Genomic DNA, 16,257 nt, shown 5'->3' on the forward strand with positions numbered 1-16,257 from the left:
GATGAACGGTATGCTCTCATTGTTTCGAGGCTCTGGTGCAAAACTTTAGGCATTTGGCCAGGACAATGTAGAGCTTCTTCAATGAGCAGTGGTTTTTTAATCATCACTGAGGTATGAAATAAAAGTTATTTTCAGCACGATGTGCCGAAAAGTACCTTTTCATGCACTAAAAGTGACTTTCCCGCACATTGTGAAGAAAAATATTTTTCGCAACTCGTGCAGAAAGTTATTTTTGGCATGAGGGGTTATAGCACGAGCCGAATGTGAGTCCACACGCGAAAAAATCACTTTTCCGCACTTGTTACGAAATGTACTATATTTCATTGAGTTATTATTTCGACGTGTGACAACACCAGATTGAATCAATCATTTGGTAAAGGTCACAGCTGGGATTTTCTTCTTGGAGCGATTGTTCAGGCACGGCAAGTGCGGTTTAATAACCCATTTGGTTGATGGATTAACTGGTATCAATGGATGCATGGTAACAGCCATGAAGATTTTTCTTTCCTGGAGTCAACGAGAACGAGTCCGTCACATCAGTCAATTGATCACAGAAGATTGGTCAAATGCCGACGGAGCATCACGTCGGATCATGAATCAATATGCATTGTGGGGACGTTTGGTCTTCATTGCCCAAATAACTGGCGCCTGTCTAACTTTATTGGAAATCACAGTAACACGACCTCCGAACTTCAACTCCGAAGAAAACTCCAGTCTCTCTGAACGGAATTTAATTTTGGGCCCCTCTTGTTGGATCCCTGTGACAATGTCCTTCGGCTTGTACCTGATGTATTATTACGCAACTTTCATCGGCATCGCTGTTGCTGCACTCATGTATGTCGGATGTGATGGATTCATGTTCAATGTTGCATTGCATGTTTGTGGTCAGTTTGAAGTACTGAATACCAGTGTCGAGGAATGGAGTGATGTCAGCAATTATCTAGAGCAAAGACAGATAATTGGAGAGTACTGCAAGCGACATGATCGATTACTGAGACTCAACAGTCAGACCGCTCATTTGGTCAAGTCAATTATTCTCTGCGATCTCTTCAGCAATGCTTTCCTCATCTGCATTTCAGGTATGATTTCTGGATTTCCATTATTAAAATCGGTAATTGCCGCACGACGAGGAATACATTCAGTATAAATTCCGTATAATCAGTAATTTGTGAAATGAAGTAAAATCTTACAGAAAATTCGCGACTCGTTGACTTTCCACTCCCATTTTTTATTTAATAATTCCATATTAACTTTTCTTTTAATTTCTGGTAATTTTCATTCGATTTCTCCCTCTGGAGTTGTTTTGATCGTAATAATTGCCAATCGTAATTTTCACACGCAGGAATGGCAATTGTCATCAATATTCGCATCGGGAATGCAGAAAAGGATATCGTCACCTTAGCAATCAGGATATTTATCTGCTATGTCGGAATATTTATGTACAGCTACGTTGGCGAAATATTATACTCCCAAGCTCAGAAATTACGGATTTCTATTTATAATTGTCCGTGGTACAACATGCCCGTCAGTATTGCTAAAGACATCAATTTTATAATCATGCGGAGTAACTCGATCTGTACACTAACCGCTGGAGGTGTTTATGTTATGAACCTGGAATCCTTCAAAAACATCACTAAACTTATATTCTCGTATTTTTCCGTTCTCAAACTGATGTTTGAATGATACGCAGTGACGTCTACACGAAATTTTTAATAAATATCGCTTGTGTTATAGAAAATGTCGCACAGCTTTATTTCAAACTGTTAAAGAAAAACAAATAAAAAATTACGAGTATCAATAAATTTTGGATGAAACATCAAATGTGTTTTTGTTTATTATTTTTTATTATTTGAAATAAATAATGATTAATCCTTCCATCAGGGATATTAACGGTCATAAATTTGCAAGAAATTAAATGAATTAATTTAAATTTTGCCAAATAAATAATAGAAAAATTCGGATCATTATATTATAAGAACAATGAGTCATTAATTTCTACAAATAACGATAACTATGAAATTTAAGTCTTAAATAATATTTTGAGAAATAATTGGTAGTCGATCGGGATGGGACAAGCCAGTGATCGGTCCTTCAGCTTCGACCATTAATGGAAACGGGAATATATAATATTATTTATGTGAGATTATATAAGGGATAGAAGGATTTTGGAATCCAAAACACTCGGCGTTAACGTATAAATTAAATTGAATGTATTCACAGTTGATGTCGGTTCGTCTTGAGAGCTAGTGATTCCTGCGACAGCAGAAATATATCGTACGATCGAAAATGTCGGAATTATGACGGATTATTGCGGAGATATTCTGCGATAAGGTGCAGGGATATATCGGCAAGGTAAGGATTTCAGTTTCCAAATCTAGATCGGATATAAAATGATAAATATAAATATCAGTTGTTTCGCTGCACTCTAGTTCGATTAACTGAAGGCTCGCCAGAAAAATTATGACTGATATATTATATATATTAAATATTCATTACCTGTTTTGATATTTGACCCTAGACCATCTTCAAGTTGCAGATCTAACCGGCTGTGGAAATTTAAACTGTTTTTTGATGCATCGAACTCTCCAATCTAATGCTTCACTGAAACTGTCAGCTAAAGAATAAATAACGATAGACTGATTATGATAACGATATGTCTTCAGCCAATCAATTAGACTTGAAAGAATTACATTGTGAGTTCGCCTGATGATTTATTTTTAGTGGAATAATACAAATATTTGAAAATATGAAAAATCATTCTTACAGTTATCACTACTTTACACGATTGTCACTTTTATTCCAATACTAATTTGAGAACAGAAAAGCACGAGAACATGAGTCTTGTAATATCTTTGAAAGCTTCATAATTCACGTTCATAATGCCACAGGCAGTTAAATGACAAGGAGAATTGTTACGCATTATAATAAATTGAATATCCCGGGCAATAGTTGTGGGCATGTTATACCACGGGATATTGTATATAGCAATTTGCAATTTTTCTGCTTGATTTGATAGCCTTTCACCAACAAATGTGTACATAAATAGCCCCATGTACCAAACAAATATTCTCACTCCGAAGTTGAGATCATCATTGTCCACATTGCCATTCTTGATGCTAGTGAGAATTGAGATTCCTAAACAAAAGAAGAAAATTTATAGTTATCTATTCCATTACAATGAAGCTACTTGTCAATATGAAAGATGCAAAAATATTTACCTGAAATGCAAATAAGGAAACCATTGCTGATAAGCTCAGAGAAAATAATAAAATTAACAATTTCGTTAAGTTGAGTGCCTAGTGCCAGTAATTTGGCATGTCGTTTGGAGTATTCCTTAATCCTATGCTTTTGCTTCCAGTAACCGCCTTCATCAGTGATTGTTTCGGTACTTGAGTTTAATATTTCAAACTGACCACAAATATGCAACGCAGCGCTGAACATGAATGCATCAAATCCTGAATATATTAGTGCAGCACCACATAGACCACAGAAAACAATATAATAGTGCATCAAATACAAAGTGGTGGACATGGACGATGAAATCCAGCACGGCGGTCCCAAAATGATATTTCTCATCACCAAACTTCCATTTTCTGATGATTCAACTACAAAGCTTGGAGGTCGGGTTATTGTCATTTCTAATACAATAATAAATGCAGCACCAACTTGAATAATGTAAGCTAAACGTCCCCAAAGAGCATATCGCGTCATGATCTTACGATACTTCGTTTCTGGAACGTTTAACCAATCGTCCATGATGGATTGTATAATATTACGCATACGCTTATGTTCAAACCACGGGAGGAATATTTTAGTAAATGAGACGAGAAACATGGTAATTGCAGATAATGCATCAATTAAACGAGTCCTTGATCCGCAGTTTCCCTTTTTCAATAATCGTTCCAATAACAAGGTAGTTGCAGCAACCTTTGTTAAATGACCTGTGATTTAAGTAGTCATTTTAGAATTATTTTATTTCATACCTCAACTGTCATTAAAAATCCACATCGTATCACAGAAAACGCTTCATTCCGTTGCCATGGCCAGACACCTATAATTTTACACCATATCTTGGAAAAACCAATGGCATGATGCATATCATCATTCCACTTCATCTGCAATTCAATTCCCTCTTCCATTACAGATCGAGTCTTGTTGTCATGTGAGAAAAGAATACCGACTGACTGATGCTGCTTTTACTTTACCAGTGCACATCAGATTATTAATACGAATAATCTTCTTATATTCATCACTTTCTTCTCCTCTCATTAATAAATTCATCTTCCACATGGACTTTTCCGGCTATACATACATGAATATTGTAGGCAGTTGTTTTCCGAGTTCATTGTTTTATGAATAATCTTCCCTGATATCGATTGGCTCTAGCGAGCCGAGCAAATTCGCTTCATTTCCAAGTAGAGGGTTCATCATCTTTGGACATCAGATGCTTTTATTCATTTTTTATATTTTATTTGTGCTTCCGTTCATTTTTTCGCACACTTCAAAATTCCGCCAAATTCAACGCCTTGCTGAATAACGCTAAAGTACTCTTGCCATTTAAGCCGAATTTGTACTAAAACGAGTTGTGTTTAACGGGAATAGTTAATTAAACCAATTGAAATTTATTATTGTGAAGCAGTTTACTCTGGCCATGGGGTGTACAATTAAAAAAAAAAACAGGAGAAGCGTGGAATATCATTAAGTGCGATACATGCAAGGCTGTGAGTAAAGAACACTGAGATAAATGTAGAATATTTATTTTTTAAAATATTTAGTATATTATACTGGAATTGTTGTGTTTAAAAAAAAAATTTAAGAATATTACAGCAGAAATTTGAATTTATTCTGATGGGAGGAAAGGTCTTATCCTTGTCAATACTGGGAAAGGATTTAATAACAGAAACATTTGCTCTAGAACTTATTATTATTTATCACGTTATCCATCACTTCTAAGTCAATGCCAATTTAAGAACTGAAAAGCATGAGAACATGACTCTTGTAATATTTTTAAAAGCTTCATAATTCATTGTCATAATTCCACAAGCGGTTAAATTACAAGGCGAATTATTACGCATTATAATGAATTGAATATCCCTAGCAATAGTTGTAGGCATGTTATACCATGGCCTATTGTACATAGCGATTTGGGATTTTTCAGCTTGTATTGATAGCTTTTCACCGACAAATGAGTACATAAATAACGCCATATAACAAACATATACTCTTACTCCGACGTTGAAATCATCATTACCGACATTTCCATTCTTGATACTATTGAGGACTGAAATACCTAAACGAAATTATCACAATTTACAGCTATTCACTAGATATTGCTAATGAGCTAGTTATTCCTCAACATGCAAGATTAAAAATATTTACCTGAAATGCAAATAAGGAAGCCATTACTGAGAAGTTCAAATAAAATTATCATATTGAGAATTTTGTTGAGCTGATTACTCAGCGCAATTAATTTGGAATGTCGTTGGGAGTATTCTCTAATCCTGTGCTTTAGATTACAATATCCATCTTCATCAGTGATTTTTTCCGCACTTGAGTTCAGTATTTCAAACTGACCACAAATATGCAACGCAGTGCTGAACATGAATGCATCGAATCCTGAATATATTAATCCTGCCGCAAACAAACCACAGAGAACTATATAATAATGCACTAAGTACGAGGTAGTGGACATGGACGGTGGAATCCAGCATGAAGGTCCCAAAACGATATTTCTAATCCACAAACTATCATTTTCTGATGCCCCAATAGTAAAGCTTGGAGGTCGAGTCATTGCCAGTTCCAATATGACTAAGAATACCATACCCGTTGCAATAATGTACGATGAACGTCCCCAAAGAGCATATCGCGTCATGATTCTACGAGATTTTGGTTCCGAAACGTTTAACCAATCGTCTATAATCGATTGAATAATATTACGCATTCGCTCATGTTCGAACCAGAGTAGAAATACTTTCATAGCTAACACAAGAAAAATGGAAATAGCACTTAGAGCATCAATTAAACCAGCCCTTAATCCGCAGTTCCCGTTTTGCAATAATCTTTTTAATAACAATGCACTTGCAGCAACCTTTATCAAATTATTTGTGATATTATTACTGGTCTCGAAATTAGTTTATTTGATACCTCAATTGTGATTAGGAATCCACATCGCATCATGGAGAACACTTCATTTCGTTGCCATGGCCAGACACCTATCATTTTACACCATAATTTTGAAAAACCAATGGCATGGTGTATATTATTATTCCACTTCATCTGAAATTATATCCTCTCTTCCGTTACAGGTCAAGTCTCGTAGTCCCGTGAGGAAAGAATAAAATTTGATCAAAACTTCTTTTACTCCACCAGTAAACATCAGATTATTCATAAGAATAATCTTCTTATGTTCCCCATTTTCTTCTGCTCTCATTCATAAATTCATACTCCACATGGCTTTTTCTCGTCTATATCCACGTGAATATTGTAAGCGTATGTTTTTCCAGGATGCATTGATCAATGAATAATGACCATGTCATATCGATTGGCTCCAGTGAACCAAGTACATTCTATTCATTTTGAATCGTAGTATCCATCAACATTTGAACATCAGGGGCTTCCATTCGTGTGCTCCCATTCATATTTTTCAAAGTGCAATATTATAATCACTATCTTTTCGAATGGCCTCCGAAAAAAATCCTTCCGTTTGAGCCGAACTTGTATTTAAACAAATTGCTTTCGACGTATTTTATTGGACGAATCAAAATTTGATATTGTGAACTACTTGTTAAACGTGCTACGGGGTGAACCATCACCGAAATATAAATCAAAGGAGCAGAATCATCATGCCGAAAATCGTGGTATACCATGAATGACGAGACATCATTTCGTTTTCTGAAAATTATCCATTTAGAAAAAATATGAAGACTATGGGAATAGAGGTTTGAATTTATTCTAGTGTGAGGAAAAATTTTCTGCTTATCAATACTGTAAAAATGTTTAATAAGAGGTGGTCTAGCACTCACTAGCACCTATTACTATTGACCACATTATTAGGTATCCATCACTTTTACGCCAGTGCCAATTGAAGAACAGAAAAACACGAGAACATGACTCTTGTCGTATACTTGAAAGCTTCATAATTCATAGTCATAATCCCACATGCCGTTAAATTGCAAGCCGAATTGCTGCGCATTATAATAAATTGAATATCCTTAGCTATAGTTGTGGGCATGTTATACCATGGCACTTTGTAAATAGCGATTTGCGATTTTGCAGCTTGAATTGATAGTTTTTCACCGACAAATGAATACATAAATAATACCACATAGCAAACACATATTCTTATTCCAACGTTGAAATTTTCATTATCCAAATTTCCATTCTTGATACCAGTCAGAAGTGAAATAGCTGAACAAAGAGATAATAATTTATAAATATGCAATGGGCATCTATAAAAAGATCATTACTTCTTAAGATGCAAGTTGAAGAATATTCACCTGCGATGCAAATAGAGAAACCATTGCTGAGAAGCGTGAATAAAATGATTACATTGATAATCTCGTCAAGCTGAGTACTCAGTGCAAGTAATTTGGCATGCCGTTGGGAGTATTCTTTAATTTTATACCTTTGCTCCCAATAGCCATCTTCGTCTGTGATATTTTCTGTACTTGAGTTTAGTATTTCAAACTGACCACAAATATGCAGTACAATGCTGAACATGAATGCATCAAATCCTGGATATACTATTGCTGCTGCAAATATACCACACAGGCCTATATAATAGTGCATCAAATACAACGTGGTGGACATCGACGGTGGAACCCAGCACGAAGGTCCCAAAACGAAATTTCTCACCCACAAGCTATTATTTTCTGATGTTCCAATAGAAAAGCTTGGAGGTCGAGTCACTGTTATTTCCAAAATAACTACAAGTACCATACTTGTTTCAATAATGTAAGCTAAACGTCCCCAAAAAGCATATTGAGTCATGATATCACGAGATTTCGTTTCTGCAACGTTCGACCAATCATCTATGATCGATTGAATAATATTAAGCATTCGCTCATGTTGATACCAGAGTAGAAATATTTTGATAGCTAACACGAGGTACAGGGATAGTGAGCTTAAGGCATCAATTAAATAAGCCCTTGATCCACAGTTTCCATTTTGCAATAATCGCTCCAATAGCAGCGCACTTGCAGCAACCTTTGTCAAATTATTTGCGATATGATTAGTCGTATTGAAATGAGTTTATTTGATACCTCAACTGTGATTAGGAATCCACTTCGCACCGTAGAGAACACTCTGTTCCTGTGCCATGGCCAGACACCAATAATTTGACACCATAACTTGGAAAAACCAATTGCGTACTGAGTATAATCATTCCACTTCATTTGATATTCAATTTTGTCCTCCATTACGGGTCGAGTCTTGTAGTCATGTGAGAAAAGAATACAACTTGACTGAAACAGCTTTTACTCTACCAATGAACATCAGGGTATTCGTATGAATAATTTTCTCATGCTCATCTTTTTTCTCTTCTCTCATTAATAAATTCATATCCCACGTGGCCATTTCTCGTCTATAGCCACGTGAATATTGTAAGCATTTGTTCTTCCAGGATGCATTGTTCAATGAATAATGACCATGTCATATCGATTGGATCCAGTGAACCGAGTACATTCGGTTCATTTCAAATCCTAGTGTTCATCAGCATTTGGACATCAGGGGTTTCTATTCCTGTGCTCCCATTTATTTTTCAAGGTACAGTACTCTAATAAATAACTACCTTTCCGGCCCAATAGTTCGTTGGATGAAAAAGGGTCGGTAGCTCAGTGGCTAGGTGCGAGCCTAGTGTTCTGAAAGTTGTGAGTTCGATTCCCCGTGGAATCGAATTTTTCGACAGGCACCGATGATCGGGAGGCTGCTAATGGCGCAACCGCCTGTGCCGACATGGTTTTTTCTGTGGTTTCCCATGTCACTGTTATGTTCTATAGGAGAGTGAATACGGTACAGTGTCGGATCCACAGCTGCATGTATAGGGTGAGATAGGGCCAATTAGCCAGAACAGTGCAGAAAGGGCCGGAATATATATAAAAAAAAAACAAAACAAAAAAAAAGGGTGGAATACCGCAAATTACGACACATGCAAGACTGTGAGTGGAAAATGCTAAGACGAATGTGAACATTCCCTTCCTTGAAGATGTCATGTTTCGAAATAGTATATTACACAACAAGTGCGGTATGGATTTTCTGGCTCCTGGAAAGTTTCTCGCCCTTGGCTTGTTTTACAATGGCATGGAGTAAAAAACAATGAACGAGTTTCGTTATTGTATTTAATGCCGTTGGGCCCAGAATTTACGATTCTACCGAGCGAACCGAGTGTTTCTGGGCACTTATGGCCCAAAAATATGCAGGCGATCAGAGTACAAGCTGCAATTAATTTCGATTGAGAACAAGTTCTATATTGGTTAATACTGTAAAAATACTGAAAATGTCAACATTAGCTAATGCAGTAATTACTATTTACCACATTATCCGTTAAATTATTACTCCAATATCAATTTAAGAACAGAAAAGCATGAGAAAATGACTCTTGTAATATTCTTAAAAGCTTCATAATTCATATCCATAATTCCACAAGCTCTCAGATTACAGTGACAATTGTTACGCATGATAATAAATAGCATGTCTTTAGCGATCGTTGCCGACATGTTGTACCATGGCCTATTGTATATAGCGATTTGGGATTTTTCAGCTTGAATTGATAGTTTTTCACCGACAAATGAGTACATAAAAAGTGCCATGTAGCAAACATATACTCTTACTCCGACGTTGAAATCGTCAGTATCCAAATTTCCATTCTTGAAGTTAGTGAGAAGTGAAATACCTGAACAAATAGATCATAATTTATAGTTATGCAATAGACATTACTAAAAAGCTAATTATTTCTCAAGATACAGGACGAAAAATATTTACCTGAAATGCAAATAAGGAAGCCATTACTGAGAAGCTCCAGTAAAATTATCAGACTAACAATGTCGTTAAGCTGATTACTCAGGGCAAGTAATTTGGCATGTCGTTGGGAGTATTCTTTAATTCTGTGCTTTAGGATACCATAATCATCTTTATCCGTCATTCTTTCTATACTTGAGTTTAGTATTTCAAACTGGCCACAGATATGCAAGGCAGTGCTGAACATGAATGCATCAAATCCTGCATATATTAATGCAGCCCCACATAGACCAGACAAAACTATATAATAGTACATCAAATACATAGGGGTGGACATTGACGGTGTAATCCAGCACGACGGTCCCAAAACAATATCTCTCACCGACAAACTACCATTTTCTGATGATTCAACCATGAAACTTGGGTGTCGGGTTACTGTCAGTTCCAGGACAATAATGAACACTGCACTAATTTGAATAATGTAAGCTAAACGTCCCCAAAAAGCATACCGACCCATGATCTTACGAGATTTCGTTTCTGATAAGTTTGACCAGTCGTCTATGATCATCTGGATAATATTACGCATTTGCTCATGGTGAAACCAGGGTAGAAATATTTTGGGAACTGTGACAATGAACATGGTCATTGCAGCTGCAGCCTCAATTAAACGTGCCCTTGATCCACAGTTTCCTTTTTTTATTAATCGTTCTAGTATCAATGCACTTGCAACAACCTTTATCAAGTTATTTATGATGTAATTAGTCGTTTCGAAATTAGTTTATGTTATACCTCCACTGTCATCAGGAATGCAGTTCGCATTGTGGAGAACATATTGTTGCGTTGCCATGGCCAGGCACCTATGAGTTTACACCACAACTTCGAAAAACAAATGGTATGTTCCGTATCATCATTCCACTTCATCTGCAATTCTATTCCCTCTTCCATTACAGATCCAGTCTTGTTGTCACGACAGAGAAGTATACGGGTTGACTAAAATTGTTTTTACTCTACCAGTAAACATCGGGTTATTCATATGAATAATTTTCTCATATTCCTCATTTTTTCTTCTCTCATTAATAAATTCATATTCCACGTGGTCTTTTCTCGTCTATATCCACGTGAATATTGTAAGCGTATGTTTTTCCAGGATGCTTTGTTCAATAAATAATGACCCTGTCATATCGATTGGCTCCAGCTAACCGATCACATTCGCTTCATTCCGAATTATCATGTTCGTCAACATTTGCACAGCAGGGACCTTCATCATCGTATTTCCATCAGTTTTTCCAAACATTTTCATGTACCGAATCAACGACTTTCTGAATAATCGCGAAAGCATTCCCATTCCGATTTGCGGATAAATTGTGGTGAAACGAGTTGTGTTGGTGCGAAATAGTTAATTAGAAGAATTCAAGTTCGTTATTGTCACCCATTTCAAATTTACCATGGGGTAAACGACTTTTAGAGAGACAAAGCACAGAAGCACATCTTCATCAATTCATGCTGCTAGTTATGCTGACATGCGTGCAATGTTACAAAGTATGAAAAATATATGGAAGACAGTGCACGGAGAGAAATATTCAAGAAAAATTACGCAACATTTCACGTGATCTACCAGCGAGAATCATTTTTGGGGAATAAACCTGGAACTTTCAGTAAATTTTTGGATTCTGTCACCAAAAAAATAGGGAAAAGTCACGTAATTTTTCTGAATGATTTCCAATCAAATCAAACGTCAAGATTTATTATGCCTCAGAACATCAAAATTCAGGCGTCGGACGGACGAGTAATTTTTACGGAACAGATCGTAAAATTTATGTGATTATTGTTCCACTTGCAGATTACGTGAAATATTCCGTAATTTTTCTTGAATATTTCTCTCCGTGTGAGTAGAAAATATTGTTTCAAAAGTATAAACGACGAAATATGAAGACGTTAGAAGTAACTTGGATTTATTCTCATCACCGAAAAAGTTTAATATTGATCAATACTGTAAAAATATTCAAAATGTGAACACTAGCTCTAGTGCGTATCGATATTTACTACATTGTCTGTTCCTTTTACTCCAATACCAATTTAAGAACAGAAAAGCATGAGAAGATGACTCTCGTAATATTCTTAAAAGCTTCATAATTCATAGTCATAACCCCACAGGCCGTTAAATAACAGGGAGAATTATTGCGCATTATAATAAACTGAATATCCCTCGCAATATTTGTCGGCATGTTATACCATTCCATATTGTATACAGCGATTTGGGATTTTTCCGCTTGAATTGATAGTTTTTCACCGACAAATGAGTACATAAATAATGCCATATAGCAAACATATATTCTAACTCCGACGTCCAAATCGTCATTATTAATTCTCCCACTCTTGACGCTAGTGAGAAGTGAAATCCCTAAACAAAAAGACAATAATTCATAGTTATGCGATGCGCCTCATTAAAGCGCTAATTATTTCTCGAGGTGCAAGATGAAAAATATTTACCTGAAAGGCAAATAAGGAAGCCATTACTGAGAAGTTGAAATAAAACAATGAGATTAGCAATGTCGTTAAGCTGATTAGTCAGGGCGAATAATTTGGCATGTCGTTGTGAGTACTCTTTGATTCTATTCTTTAATCTAATTCCATAATTGTCTTGAACTGTGATTTTTTCAATACTCGAGTTAAGTATTTCAAACTGGCCACAAATATGCAAGGCAGTGCTGAACATGAATGAATCAAATCCTATATACATCAGAGCGTTGACACATGTACCACACAAAGTTATATAATAGTATATCAAATAAACAGGAGTAGACATCGAGGGTGGAATCCAGCACGGCAGTCCAAAAACGAGGCCTCTCACTGATAAATTACCATTTTCTGATGGTCTAACTGTAAAACTTGGAGGTCGGGTTATTATCAGTTCCAATACAATCATGAATGCCGCACTAATTTGAATAATGTAAGCTAAACGTCCCCAAGTGGCGTATCGAATCATGAGTCTTCGAGATTTCGCTTCTGATAAGTTTGACCAATCATCTATGATCAATTGGATAATATTACGCATTCGCTCACGGTGAAAACAAGGTAGAAATATTTTGGGGACTGTGACGAGGAACATCATAATTGCAGCTAGGGTCTCAATTAAACGAGCCGTTGATCCACAGTTTCCATTTTTCACTAATCGTTCCAATAACAAGGTACTTGCAGCAACCTTTATCGAATTATTTGTCATATGATTAGCAGATTTGAAATTAGTTTACTTTGTACCTCAACTGTCATCAGGCATGCACTTCTCATCCTAGAGAATATTTTGTTTCGTTGCCATGGCCAGGCACCTATAAGTTTACACCATAACTCCGAAAAACCAATGGCATGACGCGTATCATCATGACACTTCATTTGAAATTCAATTTTATCTTCCATTACGAGCCACGTCTTCTAGTCATGTGAGAAGAGAATCCAGTTTAACTGCAACTGCTTTTACTCTACCAGTGAACATCAGGTTATTCATACGAATAATTTTTTCGTATTCATCAGTTTTTATTCTCTCATTAATAAATTCATATTCCACATGGTTTTTTCTCGTCTATAGGTCCGTGAATATTGTAAGCGTTTGTTTTTCCAGGACGCATTGTTTAATAAATAATCACCCTGTCATATCGATTGGCTCCAGTGAACCGAGCGGATTCAATTCATTTCGAATCGCATTGTTCATCAATCATCAGTATTCTACATGTCGTGCTTTTCTGATCCCCTTTCAATATTTGGCCAGAAAACTTCTGACAATTGGGCCCCTTGGGTCGCCGAAAGTATCATGCCCCAAATTTCAATGCATTATCCTTCTTGCGGTTATAATCTTATGGTAATTATTTCATTTAAAAAAAATCATTTCGTATTTAAGGTACGTGTCCCTCTATTTTTCAGTTCTATTAATCAAATTCTATGAACACACCCTGAAAATTTATCTTTAATTCAAGAGAATGATTGACAACACTCATTTATTCCAATACCAGTTTAAGAACAGAAAATCCGGAGAACATGAGTCTTGTAATTTCTTTGAATGCTTCATAATTCATGACGAAAATTCCACCGGCAGTCAAATAACAGAAGGAACTATTACGCATTAAAATGAACTTAACGTCTTTAGATATGTGTGGTGACATGTTATACCATGGACAATTGTAAACTGCCATTTGCGATTTCTCCGCTTGTTGCGATAACTTTTCCCCGACATAGGTGTACATAAAGAGCTCCATGTACCAAACATATATCCTTACTCCAAAGTTTATGTCATCATTATCCACATGACCTTTTTTAATGTTGGCAAGAATTGCAATTCCTGAATGGATAAATGACGATTTGCAAATAATTACATTGATTTTATTTTGATCCCACGGAGAGAAATATTCAGTAAAAATGACGAGATAGTTTCCGTAATTCAAAGGAAGGGATAGTTTACCGGCAGTTTTATAGGAGTTGAGGGAAACAAATCTGAAATCATCAATCTCGAAGAGAATTATCGACTTATGATCCCTGAAAAATAAAAAATTCATGGATGTCCCACAATTTTTATAATGCTGATATCTTATTTGACTCGAACGAGTCAGATCCTGAAGACTAAAATAAATCAGCATTTGCAGAAATAATGAATTACCCGATAAACAAATTAAAGATCATGACCTACGGTATTACCGGATCTTTCTCTCCGTGTGTCCATTCCCCGATTAAAGTCAAATTCGTAAGATACTTTACCTGAAATGCAAATAAGGAAGCCATTGCTGAGGAGCTCAGAAAAAATGATGACATTGAGTATATCATTGAGCTGATGACCCAGTACCAATAATTCATTATGGCGTTTCGCGTAATTGTTGATTGTACGCCTCTGGTTCATAAAACTGTCTTCATACTTGACACCTTCCACACTCGCATTCAGTATTTCAAACTGACCACAAATATGCAACGCAATGTTAAACATGAATGCATCACATCCGGCATATATGAGTGCAGCACACCATAAACCAATGAGAATTATATAATATCGCACCAAATACAAACTCATAGGCATCGCAGTGGTGATCCAGCATGCAGGTCCTAAAATGATATTTCGCGTTGAGGAACTATCGTTTTTATATTCTTCAACAGTGAAATTCGGTGACCGGGACAGTGTCATTTCCAATACAATTAAAAATGCAGCAATCATTTGAATAATGTAAGCTGAACGTCCCAAAAAAGCGTACTGGCTCATTATTTGTCGTGATCTTTTATCGTAAACGTTTGACCAATCTTCCATCGCCGACTGAATGATGTGACGCATTCGTTCCTGCTGAAGCCATGGAAGGAGAATTTTCATCGCTGTTACCATGAATACGGTGATTCCAGTTAAAGCTTCTATGAAATTTGGCATTAATCCACAGTTTCCGTGAATAAACAGTCGCTCGAGTAACGATGCACTCGCAATAACCTTCATTAAATTGATCATGATAGGAAAAATGGGAGAGTCTCATAAAATATTTTACATCAATAAAATAAAAAATGTCACGGTATTCATTTGATTCGACCGCGGAATAAATATTCTGTTGAAGTGATAAATATTCATCGGTGATGTTAACCAAATTTTTTTATGTCGGTGCGAATCCTTTTGTACCTGAATTCCGAAGAAAATTCCACTTCGTAAAATGGACAGCGTTTCATTGCGTTGCCATGGCCAGACACCTATGATTTTACACCACAGCTTCGAGAAACCGAGGGCATAATGCATATCTCGATTCCATTGCAACTGAATTTCATGGTTGCATTCCATTATAGAGATACTTTCATGGGTGTTTGGTTATAGAAGAGAAGCTTCCACTGTAGAATTCATAGTCTCACTTAGGTAGAGATGCTTATACCCATGAACATCTTTGCAGATTAATTATTCAGCTGTACCTTACTCACTCATACATTTATTAATATTATAATGTAAGCGTGACTAGTGGCACATTTTTCTGGGAACATCGGCGCATTAATGAATAAAACTCATGTGTTGTCTTTCCGTTCGAAAAATTTATGACATTTCGTTTTGCCGCCTGAAAGTGTTGAGTCGAAAATATTCCGTCGCATGCGCGTCGAAATGATCACATCTCAGGACAAAATTATTTGTTTGGAAAATTGAGTGAGTTTTGTTCGATAACTTTTAAGTGATTACTTCATGTGTAAGAAAATGAGGTTTACGAGAGCGCAATGAAATTCATAGAGAAAGTAATTAGCAAATACGTGCTATCTCTTTTACATTTTGAGATATTGTCACAAAACAAGTGATGTGAATTTTTTTTT

The 16,257-nt window shown here is 36.2% G+C and overlaps 3 protein-coding genes across 3 annotated transcripts; 1 reads left to right on the plus strand and 2 right to left on the minus strand.

Annotated features, from left to right (window-relative positions):
- Positions 1 to 766: 766 nt before the first annotated feature.
- On the plus strand, positions 767 to 1,683 carry LOC105264044 (odorant receptor 30a-like). The gene is made up of 2 exons (XM_011300619.1): positions 767 to 1,079; positions 1,343 to 1,683. Exons 1-2 carry the CDS (start codon positions 767 to 769, stop codon positions 1,681 to 1,683), a joined length of 654 nt encoding a protein of 217 aa, XP_011298921.1.
- Positions 1,684 to 2,794: 1,111 nt separating this feature from the next.
- Positions 2,795 to 3,636, minus strand: LOC105264045 (odorant receptor 22c-like). Its single transcript, XM_011300620.1, has 2 exons — positions 3,219 to 3,636; positions 2,795 to 3,135 (listed from the first exon to the last, which is right to left on the minus strand). Exons 1-2 carry the CDS (start codon positions 3,634 to 3,636, stop codon positions 2,795 to 2,797), a joined length of 759 nt encoding a protein of 252 aa, XP_011298922.1.
- Positions 3,637 to 7,066: 3,430 nt separating this feature from the next.
- Positions 7,067 to 10,600, minus strand: LOC105264046 (uncharacterized). Its single transcript, XM_011300621.1, has 4 exons — positions 9,979 to 10,600; positions 9,671 to 9,889; positions 7,497 to 7,751; positions 7,067 to 7,407 (listed from the first exon to the last, which is right to left on the minus strand). The coding sequence occupies exons 1-4, from the start codon at positions 10,598 to 10,600 to the stop codon at positions 7,067 to 7,069; spliced, it is 1,437 nt and encodes a 478-aa protein (XP_011298923.1).
- Between the last annotated feature and the right edge of the window lie 5,657 nt (positions 10,601 to 16,257).

Source organism: Fopius arisanus, unplaced genomic scaffold (assembly GCF_000806365.1).
Source record: "Fopius arisanus strain USDA-PBARC FA_bdor unplaced genomic scaffold, ASM80636v1 scaffold00018, whole genome shotgun sequence".
Taxonomy (NCBI): Eukaryota; Metazoa; Arthropoda; class Insecta; order Hymenoptera; family Braconidae; genus Fopius; species Fopius arisanus.

What these genes read in the sequence shown, in the direction of transcription:
- LOC105264044 (XM_011300619.1), top strand. Translation starts at nt 767, where the DNA reads ATGTCCTTCGGCTTGTACCTGATGTATTATTACGCAACTTTCATCGGC. An exon ending in TTTCCTCATCTGCATTTCAG is followed by an intron (nt 1,080 to 1,342) that starts GTATGATTTCTG and finishes TTTCACACGCAG; the next exon opens with GAATGGCAATTGTCATCAAT.
- LOC105264045 (XM_011300620.1), bottom strand. Translation starts at nt 3,636, where the DNA reads ATGACAATAACCCGACCTCCAAGCTTTGTAGTTGAATCATCAGAAAAT. An exon ending in TTTCCTTATTTGCATTTCAG is followed by an intron (nt 3,136 to 3,218) that starts GTAAATATTTTT and finishes TCTTTTGTTTAG; the next exon opens with GAATCTCAATTCTCACTAGC.
- LOC105264046 (XM_011300621.1), bottom strand. Translation starts at nt 10,600, where the DNA reads ATGACCATGTTCATTGTCACAGTTCCCAAAATATTTCTACCCTGGTTT. An exon ending in CTTCCTTATTTGCATTTCAG is followed by an intron (nt 9,890 to 9,978) that starts GTAAATATTTTT and finishes CTATTTGTTCAG; the next exon opens with GTATTTCACTTCTCACTAAC. An exon ending in TTTCTCTATTTGCATCGCAG is followed by an intron (nt 7,408 to 7,496) that starts GTGAATATTCTT and finishes CTCTTTGTTCAG; the next exon opens with CTATTTCACTTCTGACTGGT.